General features: G+C 39.9%; 1 protein-coding gene across 2 annotated transcripts in view; it reads right to left on the bottom strand.

Annotated features, from left to right (window-relative positions):
* The window catches only part of CHD1 (chromodomain helicase DNA binding protein 1), a 72,910-nt gene extending 48,762 nt beyond the window's left edge, over positions 1-24,148 (bottom strand). For both annotated transcript variants that reach the window (XM_027970531.3, XM_027970529.3), the window contains exons 1-2: positions 24,043-24,148; positions 21,835-22,034 (exon numbers count right to left, since the gene is read on the bottom strand). In XM_027970531.3, coding sequence (XP_027826332.1) covers positions 21,835-21,887 — 53 coding nt within the window. In that variant the 5' untranslated portion in view covers positions 21,888-22,034; positions 24,043-24,148. The remainder of the gene's footprint in view (positions 1-21,834; positions 22,035-24,042) is intronic.
* Between the last annotated feature and the right edge of the window lie 1,331 nt (positions 24,149-25,479).

Here is a 25,479-nt window from a genome sequence, read left to right on the forward strand (position 1 = left end):
CAGTCCAAAGGAGTCTAGAAATAGTCTATACATAATTGATTGTGTCAATCAATATTATCCGAAAGGCCATTTGTTAACTGGTGTTTACATCTGAATTGCTGAAAACCAGGGCATTAAATTTTTTAAATACGTGGCAGACTCAGCTTTTGATGTAATTTTAACTGACTTTATGATAAACAACAGGTAATGTCACACACACAGAGCAAAACTCAAGCTTCTTATTCTCTTGCTGTAGTTTTCAGAAACACCACTAGATGGAGGTATTACTCTACAAAAACTACAATATCGAACAGAACCCTTCCTAAAAGTAATTTTTGAGGGCAAGGCGTTAATAGTTTCTACATGGAAACATAGACATAAAATTTTCAAGAAGACATTTGATTCTAAAAGTTTTGCTTACAATGTGAACAAACAAACACCTACTTTTAAAATTTGGGAATCTACTGGAATATGTCTTTCTTCATAGTGTAAATAAAAAGTTACATCTTAAAGGCTATATCAAGACCGTTTCTGCCAGTTTCTAACCTCCAGACACATTGTTCAAGAATAGCATAGTGCCTTTTAATTAAAAAACAAAAGTGACCATTCTGCATTCTATTTGGGCCCTTGAAATTTCAGTAAGAATATCAGAGAAGTTATTTTTCCTGACACACAATTTCATTTTTCCTTTAACCCACTAGTTAAGCAACACTTTTCATGTATTACTTTAGCAAAAACTATCATTTGTTAGGCACTGGGAAGACTGAGATAAGACAAAACGCCCTTACCATTATAAGAACTTCTAACCTAGCATGGAGAGACAGTCATGTCAACCAATAAATACCTCTCTGGGCTATATTTAAAATAATTCAACCAGGGGGTATGAAGAACACAAACAAGTCAGGCATAGTAATTGGAGAACATTTAGAAGAAAGTGAAGATGAACTAATCCTTTAGAAAGAAGAATTAAGTTAGAAGGGGTATCATTTTAATTGCTTATAAGCTTCTTGAAAGTACTGTTTTTCTCCCCCAGAATATCTTACACAGGTGGACGCTCAGTAAATACTTGAAAAGTAAATGGATAGATAATTGAATCTGGGAGCTATCATGGGCCTATATTCTTAAGTGTATCTTGAGAAAATAGCTGGTCAAAATTCCTTCTAAATGTATCAAGATCCCTTGTTAATATACCAATATTCTTAAGCGAATGCAGGAATCTTCCTTTCATACTCTTTAGGTGAAAGTAGTTCTGGCTGATAAAAAAAGCAAACAGCCTAAGCCTAGACTACTCTACAGGCATAGAGGCTTATTATCAGAATGCCTTCACCTTAGATATTAAAAGCATGAAGTATTTATTTCACTTAAATTGTTCATAGCAGGACTAAGAATACACACAGAATTAGTAAGGAATGCCTTATATACTTCCGTAGAATGAGACACAGTTATGTAAAAAAAAAAAAAGGCAAGATACAAAACTGCATTTATAGTATGCTTCCTTTGGGTATGAAGGGAGAAATGTTTACACATATTTGCTTATGCTTTTTTCAAAAGCAATAATGGTGTATAAGGCAATTAAGTCAAAAATGGTTACCTACAAAGAGAGGGGAAAGAACAAAGCAGAAGGAACAAGGATTGAAATGAACTGTTAATTTCTGAACCATGCAAATGTTTTACACATTTTAGAAGGAAATTCTAATACTTGAGAGATAAATAGATATAGGTTTGGGGGAGGGGGGAACAGTGGGACATAAAATTCTGAGGAAAAACAGGTAAAAAGCCTCTCCGTAATGAAGCAGTTCTATTTCAAACCACTGTTGCACATGCTCTTTCCAAAATAAATATCAAGCCTGGCTAACTGGGTAGGTCTTCAGTGGTTCTGTAACAAAAGTCAAACATCTATGAGGTGCAGGAATCTGTCTCCACCAACCTATCTCCAGCCAGTTTCCCATCTAAACCCTTAGTTTTAGTGATGGCATACTACTTGTAATTCTCAAAACGTGAGTTTCTCTTTTCACTTTCTGCTTTTGCACAATTACTTCCTTTTTAAAAATTTTTTCACTATATAATTTCTACTTGAGCCTCACTTCATGGATACTTCTCTGACAAATCTCTCCTGACTCCAAGATTAAATCAACCCAACATTACAGCTTCCCTAGAAGGCTTTCCTAGTAGCTCAGATGGTTAAAGCATCTGCCTGCAATGCAGGAGACCGGGGTTCGATCCCTGAGTCAGGAAGATGCCTTGGAGAAGGAAATGGCAACCCCCTCCAGTACTCAGGGGGTTCGATCCCTGAGTCAGGAAGATCCCTGAGTCAGGAAGATGCCTTGGAGAAGGAAATGGCAACCCCCTCCAGTATTCTTGGCCAGGAGAATCCCATGGACAGAGGAGCCTGGTGGGCTACAGTCTGTGGGGTCACAAAGTTGAACATGACTGAGCAACTAGCGCACGTGCACACACACACACACACACACACAAAACATTAAAGCAGGAATACTTACCTCAGTATTCCCACAATATCCTGTACCTATTACTATGTTAGCTATAAGCACATAATGTAATATTCGCTGTAGTTTCTATTTTATTTCTTGGTATTCTACCATATGTTCCTAGAGTGCTGGAAGTTTTTCTTGTTTTTTGTATGCTGAGCACTAAATGAAGGACTCAATATATGTTTGGTGAGTGGATGGATATATATATAAGCAAACAAATCAAAGATGCTTACAGATATAGTATCTTATATAAAATTCACAAATAGAGTTGGACGATAAAAATATTTCTCAGCTCCAATTTATTTAGGTAGTAACCTATACCAGTGATTTTTAAATACAATATAAGTATCTGTATACCACTTACAAGTTATCCTTATGAATTATATTAAATCTTAATAGCCCAATAGTATAAGGCATATTATTAAAAATACTTCTTTCCCTTCTTGATCTCAATTTACAAAAGAAAACTCATTATATGAGTACTTAGATAAAAGAGTTTTCTTAGGGTAAATTAAATTAAAAAAATACATTTAAAAGATAAAACAGCAATTCAAATTAAAATTTATTTTCAAGATTGTTTTTATGCTCAATTTCAAATATAAACAAGAACAATCAAATAACCATTTATCTATCAACCAGCTTTTACAATTATCAACTCATAACAATTTTGTTTCAAATAATCCAGCTTTCCACAATCTCAAACATATTGAAATTTCATCTATAAATACTTTAACTTATATGTAAAAACAAACAAAAACTCCACTATTTTTAAACCTCTACAAAACTAGTACCATATTTTTTTTTTAATCACTTATTTTCTTAATGTTAAGTATGAAATTATTATTTTTTCCCCTGCAGTTTATTTTGTGGAATAAATTAGGCAGTTTTTCCTGCAGACACTTCCTGCTTTCCAGATTTTACTAACTGCACTTCTGTGGTATTATGTGATATATTTTTCTGTCCCTTGTGTTTCTTATAAATTGTCAGACCTAGAGGCTCAGACTTAATTCAGTTTTCCTTGGCAAGAACATGTTTGAAAAGTTGCTGTGGACCTCTAGTAGAAAAAAACAATGTTTGGTTGTCTCTTTTTGTGTGAGGTTGTTTGATATGTGTGCTCATGTTCAGCCTTATCCCTTCATTACATAGTTCCTCATAAGCCCTACACAAACTCATCCACTATTTATTTAAAGGCAGTAAAATGGTGATACTGTCATTCTTTACTTACCCATTATATCATTTCTCCAATAGGTGGAATACTTCTATAATGACAAATTTTCCCTCATTATATTTGTGAACTTTCAGGTACAGTTCATACAGGAAAAGCATTTTCATTTATTTTCCTTCTTTTTTCAGCTTTCAAAATAAGCTAAATTGCTAGCATCCTTTCAAGATAAGAAGACCAGTAATGTTCTAAATCTCACTGTGAACTCAAGGATTGAAATTATTTGATGAGTTTTAACAATACATTATCATCATTAATACTCAAACTGTCCCCTCTTTAGCAAAGAGGAAACCCTTTATTACTTCCTGAATCCTTTTCACAAGACCTCAAGTTGTCTTTGACAGCTTCCTCTCTTTCTGGTCTGACAAGATGAACCAGGCTCATCTTGTGTATTTCTTGCCTCAAATTGTAACTCAGGCATTTCATCAAACAGCCTTGCTTCTGTTTATGTTGGCAATTAAATTCCAACCTGAGTGGATTGGTTATTGCTTTTAAGATTTTTTTAAATAAGATGAGTTAAGGTAAGGTGAAGTCGCTCAGTCATATCCAACTCTTTGCGACCCCGTGGACTGTAACCTACTAGGCTTCTCCATCCATGGGATTCTCCAGGCAAGAGTACTGGAGTGGATTGCCATTTCCTTCTCCAAGGGATCTTCCCGACCCAGGGATCGAACCCAGGTCTCCCGCATTGGAGGCAGACGCTTTAACCTCTGAGCCACCAGGGAAGTCTTCTTTAGAGACAATGTATTAAGGATTAATACCAATATTTTCAATTTAAATTTGTAGGTTTTTTCTTTGATTTTTCTATTTATACCATCACTTGGGTTGAGTTTCTTCATTCCAAATGACACTAGTAAGATCATTTATTTGCTTTATCTTAGAATACACATAACAGTTTCAAAACAGTAATATTCTTATATGATTACTAAAAGTTAACATTTCTTCACAATTCTTGGCCTTCAAGAATACTCACCCTTACTATCAAACTATTGCTTTGAAGACAACTAAAATTGTTTTTTTCTGTATGGTCACTAATTTTGTTTAATTAGGGTTATTTGCTTTTACTTCATTTTTAGGAACTACTTTTACTCACTTTTATTTACTTACATTCTTTATTTATTGCTTTATTTATTTACTTACATTCAGCTTAAAAGGTACAAAAGTTAAAATCCAAAATCTAACTTTTATCTTTTGTCTTCTCTACATCATGACATTCCTCCCACTATAGTAATTATTTTTTATTTTTCCTTTCTCAATATAAGTAAATTATAAATACGAGTATTTTTATATTCCCCTTTCATAAATGATTATGAACATATTTATAATCTTAAACAATTGATGCCATATTGTATATACATTGTATCCTAGAGATCACTGCACAACAGTGTACAGTAGATATAGTCCCTTCTCCTTTATGCAACTGCATATTCTCCATTTTGTAGATAACAGCATAGTTTCAACCTGTCCCTCAAAGATGAACCAATCTTTGATACCACAATGATATTAAAAAAACCCCTATGTATCATTTTGCCTTTATGAGTGTACCTTATTCGCTACTTATCACCCAATGTAAACATACCACTTTGAAGTTTTAAAATTTATAATCAGCTAGCACCCAGATCTTGATTCCAAAATACAAATCCACACTTTAGTAAACCAGGTGCCCTTTAGGAAATGGCAGATTCTAAGGCTGGGACAGGGAAGGTACCAGAAGAAACTAAATAAGCTTGCTGTGCCAAAAAGTGAAATACTAAATACACAGAGAACAAAAAAAACAGGATATAGGAGCCAACCTGAAGGGCTTCCACTGGCTAAATCTGATTTGGGCATCAAAACAAATAGTAAAAGATAATTACCTAGTAAATAAAAAAAGAATCCTCAAGTCCGTGCTGAGGACAGGTAGTCAGGGAGAAAGACAGATGGCAGGGGAGGGCTGATAGAATTCTGAATGCCAGCTGGTAATGTGGACAGGGCAGTAGTGCTGGAAAGTTACGATGTTGCAATTATCATAGCAAACACTGATTGGGCAAAAACCACCAAAGATGCTAAATGTTGGGGGAGGAGAGGAGGAGGCTTTGATGAGATATTTATACAGTTTCAAAGTATCTTCTTACAAATTGCTTATTAGATATATTAATGGATAAATCAGAAACTACAGAGAGGAAAAAAAAAGATACTACCCTGTCCTGGTGATCAACACTAGTATTATCAATAGCGACAGACAGACATCATGAGCCTCCAGATTTGATGCCTTGTGAAAGATGTATTGCCACTCACACAGCCCTCCAGCCAGGGGATGCAAGTGTAGGGAGGCTCAGGGTAGGGGATCCAAGTGTAGGGAATTCGTAACTTGGATCAAATCATAAGTAAACAAGTAAAATCTAAATTGTGAAATATATTCTATAAAATAACTAGCCTTATATGTAGCCTTCAAATTGCTTATGTCAAGAAAGACAAAGAACTGTTTCAGATTAAAGGAGATTAAAGACATAACAACCAAATCCAATTTTAGACAGAACCCTGTACTGAAAGATGATTGGGATGATTGACAAAACTGGAATACAGATTAATCATTAAAGTATATCAACATAAGTTTTCCCGGATTTAATTACTATATGGGGTTTATATAAGGGAATTCCTTGGCTCTTTTATATATATATAAAAGAGCTGAAGAAGTCAAATGCATATGAAACAGGCAAGCAAGTAAACATTCAGTGGCATGGAAAATAAAAGTATCAAAAATTCAGTCAATAAAGCGGCTAAGCTTTACAGGTAAAAATATAAAAACTACCTAAAGCTTTTCCTTAACAGATATAAAAAGGTAAAAATACCAAGGAGGGGAGATTAAAAACCAACTGCCTACAACAGCTGCCTCAGAAACTGCGAACTGCCTAACTCAGCATGTCTTCTTTTCCTTAGTAACAGAAATCTCAAGGTTAAGTTCCATCCAGTATAAAAACTGTATAGCACAAGCTCCGTGCAGCAAAGTATGGCTATTAGCTAAAAGTTTCAACAAATGAGATATAAGCAGAAATGTTGGGTTGTACTTCCCAGAAGGCTACTCAAGCAGGCTGACTCAGCTAGAAGATGGTCCCTTTCCTTGGCCCTTTTTTGCCTCCAACATTTCCAGCTGACTGACAGGAGGGAAAGTGCTCAAAATTCACATCTGCACAGATTCTTTTAGCCAACATTCTTTTCCAATATTCCCAAGGCTGTGGAAAATCAGTGTTTTTAATGACTTGAGTGACCACAAAAAATTAGTACTCTGTTCAGTAAGACATTAAATCCATTTTTAAATTGTTTTTTCAAGTTAAATTTTTAGGAGCTTTATAGCACTATCATCTACGGTGTACTTACTCATGAGTTCCATATAACTCAAATGTTATGATTCTGTATCTATAGATTAGCTTTGAGAAATGTTTTTCAAACTAACAAACATCAAAATGAACATCCCTCTCTGACTTTACAATTAGGCATGCTTTGGTCCCATCTCAGAGGCTTTGGTCATACCTTAAGGGGTTTTAATGGCTCACCTTTGTTCTTGGGATAAAATGATTAAAATCTGACCTCTGCCTACCTTTCCAATTTATCTTAAACATCTCTCTGGTGGCTCAGAGGTTAAAGTGTCTGCCTGGAATGTGGGAGACCTGGGTTTGATCCCTGGGTTGGGAAGATCCCCTGGAGAAGGAAATGGCAACCCACTCCAGTACTCTTGCCTGGAGAATCCCATGGATGGAGGAGCCTAGTAGGCTACAGTCCATGGGGTCGTAAAGAGTCAGACAGGACTGAGCGATTTCACTTCACTTCACTTCATTCTGCAACCTAGGCTCACTAATTTCCTTCAGTCTTTGACTGTGCCACGCCTTCTCACCTCATAGGCCTGGTATAAAGCAGTTCTCCCTACCTGGGAAACTTGTTAATCCCCATCCCACCTTCGCCCCTAGTTCGAGACCTCTCCCCACAGGACTGCATTAGACACCCAGCATGGTACCTGGCACTGAGAGCACGCTGAACATAAGCTAGTATGAGCACCGCGATTTATACTAACAACTGTATCCCTACCTTCTGGCACTCTACCTGACATGTACTCTGAAAATATATTTGTGAATTAATAAATGGTTGATACCACCTTCTCATTATTTCTTCTTCAAAAATAGCCTAAGTCTAAGTCTTCCATAGAAACTTTCTTGTTCTTACTTCTGATTTCTCTGTCTCTACTTTTCTCTTTGGGGTTTTTTCTTCCCCCAAGTCATCTAATTAGAAGTGTTTGGGGGGAAATAATTTTAAGAAGCAGCTTTTTTTTAAGAATCAGATAATCTGAAAACACTCGGTCCACTTCCCACATGGTCACAATCGTCTATATCTAAGTAGCACTGGTTCCTTTTGATGAAGGATTTAACCTCCAATTCGGCCAGCTGCCTCCCCTAAACGAATGTCTTATACCTGGACAGCTTCATACATTTATGTTATCTGTTGGCCCTTTGGCTGTTTCTCATTTATGCTCCAATTAAGACAAAATTTTTAATACCTTTTTATAGCTTTCAAAATATTTTGGTACTGAAATCCATTTTATCCTCACAACAAGAACAAAATGTCCTTGAAGGCACACAGTTTTTATAGACCATCTTTAGAGGAGACAACCCTTCTAAGGACCCAGCAATAAGGAGACTTAATTCTGTAGTCAAATACTATGTTCTGATCCCAACCCCAGCATTCTGTCTGGAGAGTCTGTATCCTTCCAAATATCCTGTGTTGCCACATTTGCTCAGAATTCACTGCTCTGAGTCCCCTTCTGTGCCTGACACATCAAAGCTTTCTCTAAAGTTCAGCAGCACATATACTTTTCCCCTCTTTGCCCTGTATTATTTAGCATTTTCATGTGTCTGTGGGTAGAAGTGCTTTGAAGTGCAAGTCCATGTTAGCTCAGCCCCGCCTGTGCAGAATAGCAATACCTCCTTTTCTTTATATCAACTTTATACTCTTATTAATCAGTCCTGTGAACTAAAGAAAACACTAACACCTATACTGGGTACTTAAGAACGATGTATTCTCAAGTGAATAAACAAAGATTCTTTTGTGTTACGAAGAAAAATAAGCTTTTTTATCACAGATATTGGAAACTGGCCTGTAATGGAACATAACGGAAGAATGAGTAAAATAATGACCTAAGAAAGGGGCAGCAGTAGACAGCTGCTTTCCTATCACCAGATCACCAACAGAAGAAATAGCCCTGTTAAATCCTGGAAAAGATAGAAAAATCAAAAGTAAAGCTGGAACTTCCCTGGTGGTCCCAGTGGTTAAGACTCAATGCCGTCAATGCAGGGGGCACGGGATCAACCCCTGGTCAGGGAACGAAGACCCCATGTGCTGCAGAATGACTAAGCCCACACCCCGCTATCACTGGGCCTGCGTGCTCCAGAGCCCACGCGCCACGGTAAGAGGCCCTGTAGCGCAAGGAAAGATCAAACAAATAAACGTTCATAACGAACAAAAACAGTAGCACTAATGAAGAAGAAAAAAGACTGTATTTAAACATCCTATGTAAGTTAGACTACCTGTATCAAAGTCTTAGGATCAACGGTTTCAGTTTAAGAATGCATCCATTTATTTACGTCTTGTAATAGAGGATTGTGTGCCTGACATTTACAGTAATAATTTATGTATTAAATTACAATAAACAGAACTGTATTTACAATCAAAAAACTGTATTTACTATTCTAAAGAACAAGCATCCTGCACTAAATTTTCACTTTATGCCTTTCTGCCGCCCACCCTAACTACTGCTTAACATCAAAAACATTCAAAAGGACATCTTTGAGAGAGTTTTTGAAAGAATTTTTTGACAGACATTTGTGAGGAAATTCAAGACTAACTTGACAGTATTCTGAAATTCGACTTATTTTCTTCTGGCCTCCTAGCCCTTCTGTCTCATTATATTTACATATATACACCCGTATTTTTCTGCTGGGAAAAACTGAGGGCAGGAGGAGAAGGCGGCGATAGAGGATGAGATGGTTGGATGGCATCACTGACTCAATGGACATGAGTTTGAGCAAACTCAGGGAGAGAGTGAAGGATACGGAGGCCTGGTGTGCCGCAGTTCATGGGGTAGCAAAGAAGGAGACACTACTTAGCGACTGAACACCACCACCCATTAGATAAGCCTTAAGTTTCTACCACACAGAAATAATAAACATACTTAAGGATTACTGTGAAGATCTTTAAAAAATGTAAAGCATAATATCTGACCTATACTAGGAGCTCAATGCTGCTGCTGCTGCTAAGTCGCTTCAGTCGTGTGGGACTCTGTGCGACCCCATAGACGGCAGCCCACCAGGCTCCCTCATCCCTGGGATTCACCAGGCAAGAACACTGGAGTGGGTTGCCATTTCCTTCTCCAATGCATGAAAGTGAAAAGTGAAAGTGAAGTCATTCAGTCGTGTCTGACTCTTACTGATCCCATGGACTGCAGCCTACCAGGCTCCTCCGTCCATGGGATTTCCCAGGCAAGAGTACCTGAGTGGGCTGCCACTGCCTTCTCCAGGAGCTCAACATTAATAGCTATTTTAGAATTGAAAAAATGATTTTTTTTTTTGGAGTTCAAGGTCAGAATCATTACTTCAAAATTTGTTTCAAGTATTCTCTGGATTGTCATAATTATAGGCATAAATATATAAACTGTCTATGAATGAAGCCTGTAGAAATACTAACATTTTCAAAACAAATAGTTTTTTTTTAACAACAAAAAAAAAGGGGGGGAGACATGGTCATTACTAACTGGTGCTATGTACCAAACACTGGGTTCTTGCCTCATCCTTTCCTTTTCAAATAACAAAGCTGAGGTTCAGAGAAGGCTAACTGAAGAAACAAATACTAATATTATGAAGAATTGAAAGAAAATTCAGAAAAATGAAAGCCACTAAATTCTTAGAATGATACAAATTGTTTTAAAATAAAAATCCTTTGTGTGCCATATGTATGCTGTCTGCTTGCCCCTCTCACTTACCTAGCATCCACTGTGCTTGCCCTTTGGTATTACATAACTGGCACTGCAGTGTAAAACGGCACATGTCCACCCAGCTAAAGATTTCCCATTATGTCTTTCAGCTAGGTGTGGCCATGTGAACAGGTTTTGGCCAAGGGATTACAGCTAGAAGTGATGTGAAATTTCTACACCTTAGCCTTAAGCATTAACTGGCTTGCTTTATATCCTCCCCACTCCCATCTATCTTCTTGCTGGCAATCACTGGGTCAAGATAAGCTGTATGTTACATATTAACAAAGCTGTCCCACTAGCCAGAGCACCTGAATAATGTCAAGGGGTAGAGCTTAGTCACTTGATAATAGTTTAATTATTGAAAAAAAGTAACTCTTTTTGAGACCCTGGGCTCTGAAGATTCTAGTATATATCAGTTTAATTGGTTCTGATTTGCTATAATGATGTTTTTGCAAAGAACTTTTTTGAAATAAGATCTGTACACAGATAATTTGAATTCATTTGTTCATCTCTTCAACTAACAAGTATTGAGCAAGAGTTTCTAGTAAGGACGAAATGCCATGGGAAAAGTAAAACTTGAGAATCAGAGATATAAGGACAAAGTTAGAGTAGGGGCGCAAATATAAGGATGTATCAGTTCCTGATCGGGGAACTGGAGGTAGGGCAAATGAGACTAGGGGCAAGGCTTCAGGGAGGGAGCAACTTTAGAGCTGGCTATTGATGTAGTCTCACCCTTTCCCCTTAGAAAACACTTCCTCTCTGAAGCAACCGATAAAATTTCTCACTCTTTAAGATTACTCAAAAATATCCTATCCTTCATGTAACCCTCTCCAATATCTCCAGGGATAGGTCATTGCTCCAGCCCATGTGTTCACAATATTTTGCTCATATGTTACTAATAATTCCTTCACAATATCACAATTATGCTTATACGTGTATCTCTCTTCTAACTACATCCTGGAATTCATTAAGTTGGGGCCTGTAGTTTTTTTATAGACCACTATCCACTTCAACAGGCCTAGAGAAACAATATGGAAATTAGCAGATACTGAGTACTTAAAAAATTCTTTTTTAAAAAAATTAGAGGTCAAAGGCTTTCAAACTTTTGGGGGCATGACTTACATAATACATTTTATATAATGATGCAGTGCACACATGTAGCGTAACAAAAGTTTGATGAAATAATATTCTAAAAAAGAACACTATTAGCTTACATTATTCTTTCATTTAAAAATCCAATTATGATACTCTAATGTGTTTCAACTCACTATTTATAATATATTAGCCTAGAATAAGTCACTTAAAAATGAGAAGGGTTCACCTAGATGCTGAGATCAGACCACCTTTAAATTCTATAAAATTACATTGTATTAAACTGTTATCCTCCATATCCTTTATGACAGGCCATAAAATAATTATCAAAATTTGAGAAAACCTATGACGCATTCATCCCCACGGGTCTGAAAACCAGTTAACGCCTTTATTAGGGACTAAAGGACAAACACAACAGCTCCTTTTAGCATTCTACATTACCAACCCCCAAAAAATTCTATCAGAAAGTAAACTCAAAGTACAGTATTATTCTTAAAGTCTCTAACTGAATAAATGAGGATAAAACTGCCAGAAATAGATGCTAAGAAAGATAACATTTAGCAAGACTAATTTCAAAGATGACCAAGTTTAGTTATGCTAAATCTGAGATAAAGACAGTAAACTCAAAAAGTTTCTCTAGTAAGCATTCAGAAATCAGAGAAATAAGACTATGTATACATAGATGTCAAGGTTACTAAACAATAGTTTCACAAAACACATATGAAATGTGTTATAATATTAATGATATGATAAAACCCTCCTATTTTTATAATTATAACCAGTAGACAAAACTTAATGATATTTATTGGAGAAGGAAATGGCAACACATTCCAGTATTCTTTCTTGGGAAATCCCAGCAACAGAGGAGCCTGGTGGGCTACAGTCCATGGGAGTCACAAAGAGTCAAAGAACGACTGAGCACACACAGAGCACAGAAACAAGAACCATCTTCTCTGCAGGAATTTAGACTAATCCCACTGTTTTTCATCAGCCCCATTTCTTTACATAAAAGTTCTTCAGCATAATGTATTGCCTTGTAACACTGTATTTCCTGGGTATAAAAAATTACTCTTCGCTTTCTGCCAGAGTGTCAAAACACCTTTACCACCATAAAAGTCACATTACAAAGACTTTTAACATGGCATAAAATTTAAGTCTACCAGGGTTTTAAATGAGAACTCAAAAACAAACAAAACCCACAAAACTTCATTCTGATATTGGGCTTGATGATATACAGATGAACCATTTGTTTTATGATCAAACTTCCCTGTCTCCTACCTTTGAAGAGCTGCAAACTCTCCTTGTATTTACCATACCCAACTCAAACGTTCTGTCTCTTTCTCAACTTTAAGCTTTGGGAAAAAAATCTCAAATTTTAGCATCTTTTGGTATCCATCACATAGTTGCTCAATAATCCAAACTAATTAACTATCTGAGTAGAGAACTGTATTTCTAAAAGCAGTAACAGGAGAGATGTGAAATAGCTAATGAGAATGGTTTTCATTAAGGAAAGAGCTCTCCACCGCATTTGTGCTTTATGCCACAGCTCTGGCACTGTCAACAGTGGATCCCATAAGCCAGTACTGCTTAGCCAGAACTATGTGTCTCTGCATTTTAACCTCAATCACCGAGATCTCAACCTATCCAAAGCAAAAAAACTTTCAAATTCAGTTAAACATTTATTTAAAGTTGGCTTCCAAGCAGTCACCTCATATCACAATGATAGATAATATATTCGTAATTATAAACAGCTATTTTCTAAGTCATTAAAACGTAAGAACTTAACTCTGCTACAAGAGATATCTAGAGTCTGAAACCAGTAGGTCTAACCAGTTCATCCACCTGGAAAATATAGTCCCTCCTCATGAATGTCTCTTAATACATGTAGTGTTTATTCAACTAGGCTTCCTTTTATCCTCCTTCCACTCGGGACTAAACTATACAAAAAATTCAGTGTGGCAATAAACAAACCTCAGGGTAAAGAACTGAAAGCTAAGATATCCAACACATTCTCTATTCTAGGGAACTTGCACTTCTTTATTGGGGGGACCCTGATCCTTGTGAAAACCTTCCTCTTCACCTTACTTAATAGACACCATTTGTTCTTCTTTCCTTTTCAAATCACAGCATTTCTTGTTACTGTTAAGATTACAGAAGTTTCAAAACTCCATAAAAACTTCCCATACAGCCCATCTCCTCACTCCAGTAATTTGCCCAATTTCTTTTTCTTTTACCTCACTTGCATGCCTATACCACACCATGAGTCTGAGTCTTGATTGTGTATTTAAACATGGCTACTGGGCTTCCCTGGTGGCTCAGCTGGTAAAGAATCCACCTGCAATGCAGGAGACCTGGGTTCGATCCCTGGGTTGAGGAAATCCCCTGGAGAAGGGAAAAGCTGCCCACTAAAGTATTCTGGCCTGGAGAATTCCATGGACTGCACAGTCCATGCATAGGGTCACCAAGAGTGGCCACAACTGAGTGACTTTCACTTCACTTCACTTCATTCCATTGTTACTTAATGGAATAAAATCTTTCAACTTAATTTTTAATTTCAAAACATGGCAAGATACTAAATGACTCTAAACAGTTTCATATCTTTGCATATAAATTTGATATGCCCATACATCTCCTTAGGAATTTAATTGAAATTTCTGATTCAGTAGACCTCAGACACACAGGGCAACTTTTAGGGTGAAGGTATCATTCTGTACAGTACTGGGGTGGAGGATAAATGATTCTGTCCATTTGTCAAAACCCATAAAACTATACATCACAGAGTAAATGTAACACATACAAGTTTAAAACAGAAACCCATGTAATTGAGGATGAAATATAAACTGATAACTCTAACTTTATTACAAATTTATGACATAACCACACTGAAGGGGATGAAAGTGAAGGTTGCACAGTTGTGTCGGACTCTGTGACCCCATGGACTATACAGTCCACAGAATTCTCCAGGCCAGAATCCTGGAGTGGGTAGCCTTTCCCTTCTCCAGGGGATCTTCCCAACCCAGGGATCGAATCCAGGTCTCCTGCATTGCAACTGAATTCTTTACCAGCTGAGCCACATGGAAAGCCCACTGAAGGGGATAAACAAGAACAAAGCTAACTTGAATAATAAGTTTGGAAAACAGTGCTCTGACTTGAAACCGTAAGGCTACATACAATAGGAACCGTACACAAGATATTGCATTTTGCCTGGTAAATTTGCTTCTTCTGGGGTATGGCCTAAAAATACTATTCAGTACTTCATTCGTATACTAAGGCTGGAGTGTATGCATAGTGGATGGTAGACAGTGGGAGCAAGGTTTTGACTACAGATGGAAGTTACAAAGGTACAAGGAAAGGAGGGTTAGGATGACTCCTGTGTAAAGGATCAGAGTTGGAGACAACAGTTCTAATTCATGTTTATCTTACTATGCACACAGATGAACAGATATAGAAGCAACTATAAACACACATGGTTTAACATACATAAACATACATGGATTGATATAACCTAGCTCTGTCTGCTCTGTCTACTGAGAGGGCCTAGAAGCAGTGACACCTGAGAAGCAACTCAGCACCCAAATCGTGGTTTCTAAGATCCTCTTCTCCAATAAAAAGGAATCAGGGCTCTTTGGGGAAATGGCTGATTCTAGGATAAAAGAATAGGAGGGTATAAAACGAATACAGAAGACAACTTGAAAGCATTTCCAAAAGGCAAGGCTAAAATAATTTGAGCAGTAAGATACTTACTGGATTATAATTCAAAGTATAAAATATACATGTCCATGGTTATATAAGTGGATAACGGAATTAATGAGAGAGAAATTACTTCTTTATAGAAGAATTCCATTTAATATTAGGCAGATAGTAGATACTCCCTCCTTGGTGGCTTAAAGAATCTGTCTGCAACGTCGGAGACCTGGGTTCGATCCCTGGGTTGGGAAGATCCCGTGATGAGGGCATGGCAACCCACTGCAGTATTCTTGCCAGGAGAATCCCAGGGACACAGGAGCCTGGTAAGCTACTCCTATGGGGTCGCACAGAGTCAGACCTAACTAAGCACAGCAGACACTCCCTTCCAGGAGGAGGCAGAACTTAATTCTTACCCACCCAACCAATCACCACATCCCTTGAGAGTGGGCTAGACATAGTGACTTACTTCCAGAGAATATAGAATGGAAAGGGAAAAACAGTAACTTTATAGTGAAGAAACCTGGCAAACACTATCTTGGCCAAGTGATATCATCAGTAATAATAAGTGGATATTATGCTCCCCATGTAATGTGACAAGCAGATAATCTCATCTCCACTGACACTCTCTCTAAAAGCTGGTAACTGATAACCCTATTTTAACCTTTTAACCTAACAAAAAAATCAGGGAAATTCAAATTGGGGGACATTCTACAGGATACCTGGCCAGTAGTTCTCAAGACTGATAGAAAAAATCAAGGAAAGACTTAGAAACCTTCACAGATGAAAGAACATTGGGGAAAGTTAACAACTAAATGCAACATGGTATCCTGGATTGAATCCTGGAATAAAAAGAAGGCATTAATCGAAAAACCAATAAAATCCAACTAAAGTCCGGAATTCAGTTAATAGTTGCTGGGTTTTGTTTTAAGACTTTAAAGTGAAGGATGAGGCAGGATAGACTCTTGTGACACACTGTGTACATGCACCATGGCTCAGTCAGAGTACAGCTCAACAGTTATCAGCTGCCATTATTGTTGCTTCTAGAGAAATGAAATGTACCCTGCTTCTTGCTTGCATGGCTTATAACACAGCTATCTGGGGGTTCTGAGAAAACAAGAAGCATGTGTAATAACATCAACACTAACAAGTAACAAGGTGGTAAATGACTCCATGCAAACAGCTTCATCTATAATACATACAAACTTAATATAAATACAAATCACCAGGGAATCTTGTGAAAAAGAAATTCTGATTCAGTAGGTCTGGGATGGGGCCCAAGGTTGAACATTAAAAACAAGCTCCCAGGTGATGTCAATGCTGCTAGACCAAGACCCACAACTGGAACTGTAACTTTTCTACTTCTGTAATGTTTTAAACTTTTTCATAAAAAATGTAAAAAAAGTTTTCTCCAACAATTCTTTATATCGTCACCACAAATACTCATATTTTTCAACAGAGAACTGTACCAACTATAACCTACAAGTCACCAATATCTTAAACAAGCAATGACTTAAGGAGCATAAAAAAGGGACAACTACACATCAGTATTTGCTCCTACATTATCTCACACCAATGAGAATAAAAGTAACATCACTGAAAATCAAATCACATACAATTCTCTTATCTTTGCCAATTAAAACTTAGTCTAAATACATTAAAGTAATATAGATTAACCGCAACCTTAGAAGTTCTGTCAATTCTGTTTGAGGAGAGAGAAACACGTTACCAAAGCTCCTAACAGTTTGAATTTTCAAAGCCTACGAAATGACCTGAGGTGATCTGAGATTCAACAGCATGTATTAACAACTAATGCTACATGGTACCCTAGATTTCCCTCATACCAGACACATGAGGGGAAAAAAAAACTAATAGGAAAAGATGGAGAAAAAAATATACATACTGAATGAAGAAACAGGGATTAGCAAAAAAAGAGAGAGAGACATAAAACAGTCATACTTTCCTATAATTAATGTTGTTTGGTGCTAAGTCATGTCCAAGTCTTTTGTGACTCCATGGACTGCAGCCCGGCCAGGCTCCTCTGTCCATGCGATTTCCCAGGCAAGAAATCTGGAGTGGGTTGCCACTTCCTTCTCCAGGGGATCTTCCTGACCCAAGGACTGAACCAGTGTCTCCTGCATTGGCAGGTGGATTCTTTACCACTGAGCCACTAGAGAAGCCCAATTAATGACATCATAGTTAATGTCAAAAACCAGTTTAACGCAACGATTGCAAACCATTCTGAGTTTGTGATTGCACATTTTCCTGTCTTCCTTAAAATGCTTCTTTGCACAAACTTTTGAAATTTAAGAATAAACTGATCCTTTTAAAAAACACTGAGATAACTTCAAAGTAAGCTTAGGAAACACCATTTTATTGCCTTTAAAAATTATTCAAATTCATTTACGAAAACTTATTTTAATGGCAAGAAATCTTTCTGTGTATACATAAAAGCAATGCTTACAAAAATGGCATCCCATAGGTGTCTTTATTAAGACACTAACAGATACTTGGTGAGATAGGTGGCCTTGTGTTCAAATTAACTTTGACTTGGTGTTCTTTAAATTTAACAGGTCATTTAGACTAACCTGTCTTTTTTCTCAAAGCCTCTAAAAAGTCTTTGAGAGACTCTGAATTTTTAAAACTGAGATTTTCACTTAAAATATTTCCATTGATCATATTTCCTACTGAGGAAACACTTTTAAAAGTTGAGATCCAAAGATTCTTGAAGCATAAAACAATGAAAATATTTTGAATAAGCCAAGGAAATTTAATTGTAACAGAGTTCCTCTAATGTAAAGTGTACACACATATACATTTAAAACATATTTATTAAGTTCATTAAGTCAAACACTGTGAATGCTATAAAAAGGTACACTATATCAAGGAAAAGAATTCTTGGAGTTCCCTGATGGTCCAATGGTTAAGAATCCACCTGCAAATACAGGGCACGCGGGTTCCATCCCTGGTCAGGGAAGATTCCAAGTGCTGAGGGGCAACTAAACCTGTGCACCACAGCTACCGAGCCCACGCGCCACAGCTGCTGAAGCCTGCACGTCCTGGAGCCCATACTCCACAACAAGAGATGCCAACACAATGAGAAGCCTGCACACAGCATGAGAGTAGCCTCCACTCACCACAACTAGAGAAGGCCTGCACACAGCAGCAAAGACCCAGTGCAGCCGAAAATAACAAATAAATACATTTTTTAAAAAAAAGAATTATTTTAGAATCAGGTCATCCGCTCTGGATCAATTCTAAGTAGTTAAGACCATTATAACATATCACCAAAATTTCCTTCACTCTGTAACAATTTTATATGAGCATACTATATAAAGTAATTAAAATAAATCCTCAAATTTACATGAACAGCTTTACATTATTGAAAACCTAATCTGTAGGCAAGCAGAGAAATTCTTCTGAGTATTAAACATTTATCAATCATCCAAAAATCAGCAAAATGTAACTATATATTTCTAGTCTTTACCCACAAATCTATCTGTGGAGCAAATCACCATTATAGATAACCTTAAGATAAAAATGTCTAACCAGGATTTGAAAAATTTCATTCCAAATAACAACAAATCCACACAGCTGAGAACTGATGCTTCGAAATCTTTCAATAGTTATCTTCAGAAAGCTTAACTTCAGTTATACAACAAACTTTGCCCTAACTTGAAACTGAGGTGCAGGTGCATCCTGACCCACATTTCTTCGTAAATAAGTTTCAAAACTGTCAGTTATAACATAGCCAAACAGACATTCTCCTGTGTATTCTTCTTCCTTTCTGTCAATGGTTACAGAAAGGTTTTCACATGAAAAGAGGCAAACACTTCTGAGTAGAAAGTTAATTATACCAACTAAAAATGCCAAACAACTTCTTGCTTAATTCTACTTCATTTCATAAATTTCCACAAAGGAAAAGAGGAACTCTGAAGCAAAAATACATGTGAAAACTTCCAGCCAATAACAATCAAACTGTATAACATATATTGACTTTAAAAGCAAAAATATTTCTCCCTTCATCACTTTATATTAATATTCACAGTTACGGTAACTTTTGTTTTTTGCAAGAAACTCCCTGTATCTATAAAGTTCACCTCATCACTCTTAACTAGGCACAATCTCCCTCCTCTGTACTGCCTTGTTATGAAAACTTTTGGTGTGGGGGCGCTGAGGCTTAGTAGCAACAGTAAAGCAAAGCAAAGTGACATAACAGCACGAAGGAGGAAAATGGAAGGAAAACAGGCAGGCCTCCCTTCTGCTGAGAAACACCATGGCAGTTAGCTGCAACAACTAGATAACTTGACAGCCACAATTCTCAGAAGTACATAAAACTTATATGGTAGAAATAATGATTTGGGATAATTAGAGAATATACTTTGCGATTATTTAAAATGAGTATGCACTGCAAAAATTCCTTAAAGTAAATTTGACTTTACAGGGTTTAACTTTTTTCATCTCTACAACATCAAATTTTATTTACTACTCCCCATTTCTTTACATGCAGCAGCAAAATACACAGAAAATTACACAGCAAAATACACAGAAGAGGCAAGGGTTCAGTATGTGTTAAGTATGTGATCTCTCTACACACTCAACTAGAAAATTTACTCTCAAGAGTCTTATTTCCTATTTCATGGGTAGTTAGGCTCCTGTGTTTCCTCTAGAAACTTCTACCTATTAACCATTTCATTGTTCACTAATGAATAAGAGAATGTAGACAATGTGACTCTCCTATTCACTTACTACAGTGAATTCACCTGTAGAGATTTGAATCAAAGCTGAAATTCAAAGGTTTTCTACTTTAACCCCTCAACTCTGGTGCTTCCAGTTACACTACATTGTTAAATACTTTGTATATTAAGTAGCAGAATGATACTTCAAAATGTTGAAGTATTCCATTCAACTCTCCTTATTTTGCAGTTCAGAAATCATTCAGAGAACTTAAGTTAGCACAGAGACTGTCAACTCAGGGTGTGTTAACTCCTAAGACCAATACTTGTCCTACTAAATAATTCTGCTTTCCATAACTGCTCCTTTTTTTTTTCTATGATGTTCCTGTTATTCAAACAATCTGCCTGTTCAGATTGTGATAAAGTACACCCAGCATAACCAGAAAACCCCAAGCCTCAGGTCAAATACATATACCACTGCTTTATTTTCTATCCAACATTTTTCTGAAGCCCTCTTAACTGCCAAGGCTTTCCTGTTCCTTGTCCTTCACATTTCTCCATTAATTAATGTTTCAGTTATGTACTATTTTATGTTATAAAAAAGTTATGCTAATACAGAGCGCTCTTTATATCAGGAAGTATTTTTAAGACCTTTAAATACAGCATCTCACTTAATCGTCAACTTTAAATAAGATAAATAATACTATAATGCCTATTAAGTACAAAACCCAAAGCTTCAGAGAGGTTAAAAAATCTGTCGTAATTCACAAAGCTAATAAGTACAACTGGGTAAATAATCAGGCAGTCTGACCCCAATGTCCACATTCTTGATCTACCTATATGATAAGTCTATATAACTACATGGATTGCATTATAAACATAGCCAGTAAAATTTGGGCACTACAGAAGAATTTTAAAGACTTTTGCATTTGAAGAGGTTTCTTACACATTAAAATAGCTTAAGGTAGCTTACTCTGATAAATCCTCTCCTCTTTGCAAAGACATGGCCCAAATAAGAATTCTTAACTCATTCATTCATAATCAAAACTCAAGTTTGAAAAAATAATGGGGGGGGAGGGCTCCAGCAACACTTTAACAAATATACAGGTCAGAAATGTTCAAAACAACCTTTGCAGTGATAGGAATGTCTTCTATTCTGGTCTCTCCATCTCAGTAGCCACTAGCCATGTGTGACTATTTGGCACTTGAAGTGTGTTTAATGTGACTTAGTACTGAATTTTGAAACATTTTGTAATTTTTAAATTTAAATAGCCACATATGGGTACTGACTATTACACTGGACAGCACACATATAGAAGACAAAAAGCCAGAAAAAAATAAGTAAAGAAATTCTTATTGCTTTTATTTGGAAAGTGCAGATAATAGTCAAATCAATTTAAATGTCTTCTTTTACTTGCTCTAGTTTCAGTTATTAAACCAAATAATATAAACCTTCAAAGAAATTTAAGTATCCCAGTCTTTCTACACCTAAAGTTTCCTTTGTGTATCTCAATGGGAAAAAGTTAAAATCTGTATTTTCAACAAAGCATCATTTATTAGAAACTTTTTTACTGTGTGGAAAGTTAAGAGTGAATCTGATCTGAAAACTCTGCCACCTATTAGAAAAGCTAAAAATTACAGTCACATAAATTTTAAATTGTTGTCATAATAAATACTTGGTAATAACATGCTTACCTTGATTCTCCACTACTGTTTCTAACACTTTCTTCATCACTGTGTCCATTCATTGTAAATATCAAGAAGTTTTAAAATAAAATATAAATCTTCCCAGTTTAAAAGATGAGTATAAATACTGACTCCTCTTTGAATATTAAAAATTCACAGATGAATTTTCTTCAACATTCACAGGTTTCCTAGGACCCTTTTTGACTCACCTAAAAAAAAAAAAAAAATCAGTGAGAAGAAAATTGCCTGTAGAGAAAAACACTGAAGAAGTCTATTTAGAATTTATACCAATATACTGAGGCCAATTAGATTGGATGTGGCAAGGAAGGGGTAGGGATCTTTTTCTCAAACTACCTAGGCTTCTATTAACTACATTCTTGACTACTTATTAGAATTGAGCACACCACTGCTTGTTTTTGACAGAAGAAATGAAAATGCTTGGGGAGTGACAGAACTTTCAGCCCAACTGCAACTGTGTGTGTACAGTATACAACACACATTATGGCCAAATAACTAAAGCAGAGTGGTAGTAGGTAACATCTACCTAAGTTCCAAAAACAGAAAAACGGAGTCTTGATAGATACTTGGTCAAACAAAAAAAAGGAGTGGCGGGGGGGGGGGGGGGGGGGGGTGGTTACTGTATCCAGTTCGGACGTGCAGAGATTCTACTGGAGGGGAAAAAAAAGGTATAGGATAAACACTATGATTTTTTTTTTTTTTTAAGTAAAAGGGTACGGGGCAGAAATCGCAGACTAAAGAGCCAACATTTCCACCTTTCAAAATACCAGCACAACACTGGAGAGTCACCTACAAGCCAACCACGAATAAACAAAGGAGATCTCCGGCAGGGGAGGGAGAGGAAGAAGCGGGGGGGAAGGAGACGTCAGATCCTTCCCCAGCCAGAAAGTACCGACCGAGACGGGCGACTGCGAGCAGAGCTGTCCCTCCGACATCAGCACACAGAACTGACTCCTACGATTATTTCCATTCCGCAAGAAAAAAAAAAAAAAAAAGAAGGGGAAACAGGCTGCTGCCAACTCGATCACCGCAAACTCTGCATTGAGATCTCGGTTTTTTTTCATTCCCCAGGGACTACAGTCCCGTCGACTTGGCAGCAAACTGTTAACCACCCCTCCCAAAAAAAAAAAAAAAAAAATTATTTCACGCAACACTCGTTCCTCACGTTAAAGATGAAGGCCACCGGGCCAGAGAGCTTCCCTATTAAAACGATCAGGTCTTTAAAAAAAAAAAAAAAAAATCTGGGCACTCTAGCAAACTGCCTCTCTTTCCCAAAAGTCTCTCTTCGCTGAGGAAAAACTAAAGTTCACTTTTCCTTTTTTCCTTTTCACCTTTCACGTTTGCCCCCCTCAAAATGGCTTTTCTCTAGTACTTTCTAACTTCCTTTTTCCTCCTCGTCTTCCTTTTTGCGCGGTCGAGTCCACACGCCGAGACCCTGCACGCTCCCTGAGGCTCCCCGGCGCCCACGGCCCCCGCCGGCCCTCCACACGGCGCGACGCCGCCGCTTCCCCTCAGCCCGTCGCCCTCGCCGCGGCGCCCGTCCTCCGCCCCGGCCTCTCCACGGCCGCTTTCCTCCGGCTAAGTTTTCCAAGCGGCACTCGAGCGGAGCCTGGAAACCTCCCTCCCTGCGCTGTCCGCCGCCGCTCGGCTCCCTTCAGCCTGCGCCACCCCCGACCCCGGGGCGCACCCCCAAACCCCTCACCCCTCATGCTGGTCCCGGGGTCTCCCCCTTCCCGCCTCAAACTTCCCACACGCCCGGCCCGCGTCCTGCCGGGCGCGCTCGGGCCGGGTCCCCTCCCCCCGCCGAGCCCGCTCCCCACGTGCCGGGAAAGAGCCCCGGGGGTGGCGGCCGGACCCACGCCCCGGCCGGCCGCGCCACTCACGCCTCGCGGCCCGGCTGGCCCCGCGCCGCCGACGGAGGCCGGGGCTCGACCGCCAGCCGCATGTCCGCCCGCCCGGCCGGCCCGGAGGATGCGCGCTCGGCGGCGCCGGCCTGCGCTCGCCGCTCACACGCCCCCCTGCGCGCCCGGCCCGCTCCGCCGGCCCTCGCGGGCGCCCCCCGGGCCTGTGCCCACGGCGTCCCGGCCCGCTGGGCCGCCGCCGCCCGGGCACCCTCCCCCCCGCCTCGGCCCTCGGCCGGGCCAGCTCCCGTCCCTCCCTCCCTGCCACATCCCGACCCGCCCGCCGCCCCTTTCTTACCGGCAGGGCGTGCAGGCTTGGCGGGGCGGAAGGAGCCGACTGGAGAGGCGGCCTCCCCGGCGCCCGGGCCCCGCGGTCAGCGTCCTCGGGGCTCCGGGGCGTGTGTGGGCTGTTGGGGGGGGCGGTGCGGCGGTAAAGCAGCAGTCCGCGAGGAGGGAAGAGGGGGAAGGGGAAGGACACGGAGGGGAAGGGAAAGCCCCGGCGGCCGGCTCCGACGCGCCGCGATCCCCCTGCAGAGCGGCTCCAACAATCAATTCATTATCGAAGCACCGAACAACTGCGAGGGCCAGCGAAAGCGACAAGTAAGCAGCGACCGTCTTCCCCGCAGCCACGCGCGCGCGCCCACTCTTGCCGCTTATCGGCTCCCGGCCGCCGCCATGACGCCGAGAGAGCGAGCGCAACCGTCTCCGTCGTAGCCGCCGCCGCCGCCGCCGCCACCGAGGTCGCCGTCGCCTCCGCCTCCCCGCGACGTAAGCGACTCTGCTCACTCCCCTTCCCCACCGGGCGCGAGGCGGGAGGGCGGGCGGGCACGCGCACGCCGAACTCAACCGGCTGGCTGGCTGGCGCGTGCGCGCGCGCGGAGGTAGGCGGGGCTACGTCCTGGAGCCTTGGTTGGGGAGCGGGGAGGGGAGCTTAAGCAGAAGCCGATTGGTTCTGTGACTGGGGCGGAGAGCGGAGGGCGCGCGCGCGCGCGCCGTGCTGGGAGCGCGCACGCCGGTCGCGCAGAGGCTGCCGGACTCTGGCGACCGCGATGGGCCGCTGATCCCGGGCTTGGGGTTGCCTACCTCAGCGGTCCCGGAGTTGAAGTCCGGGAAGTGGGAGCTTCAGGTTCGCTCCCCGCGGGTATGGACACTCCGGTCACTCCGGACGGTTGCGTGAGGACGTCTGGAAACAAGAGGCCGAGAAAGAACTAGGGAAGCGTGGTGGGGATGAGGGGGGAAGGTGGGCAGATGCTGAAGACGGAGCAGGCTGGCGGACTCGCGGGGACGGGGGCAGGAGTGGGGTCCGGTCGCCCGGGCCTCAGCCGGCCGCCGGTTCTGAGCGCCCGCCCTAAGGGGCGGAGGTGGGGGCGCTGCGTCACACGAGGCAGCCTGGGAACCCAACTGTTGGGCAACTGTGGTCTCCTCCCGCCGCTCCCTAGGCTTAGTTGCCCTGAGACAAAGGCTCCCTCGGGGGCGGGGGTGGAGGGGAAACCAGGCACCTGAGGAGGCTGAGGGAAACAAACCTAGTTGTCCACCCCCTGTGATCCTTCCGGAATCATTCGTAGTATAACCTATGTGCCTTATTCAGGAAAAAAACCTCCAGGTCGGCTCCCTGGAGGGCGGGGTACTGGAGGGTGCGCCGCCGAATCGCTACATTTAAAAAAAAAAAAAAAGTGCAACGAGAGACGTTGGCAACTGTTTCAGGTTAATGTAACTGCAATTTAGTTGGCGGTTT

This window comes from Ovis aries, chromosome 5 (genome assembly GCF_016772045.2).
Source record: "Ovis aries strain OAR_USU_Benz2616 breed Rambouillet chromosome 5, ARS-UI_Ramb_v3.0, whole genome shotgun sequence".
Lineage (NCBI taxonomy): Eukaryota > Metazoa > Chordata > Mammalia > Artiodactyla > Bovidae > Ovis > Ovis aries.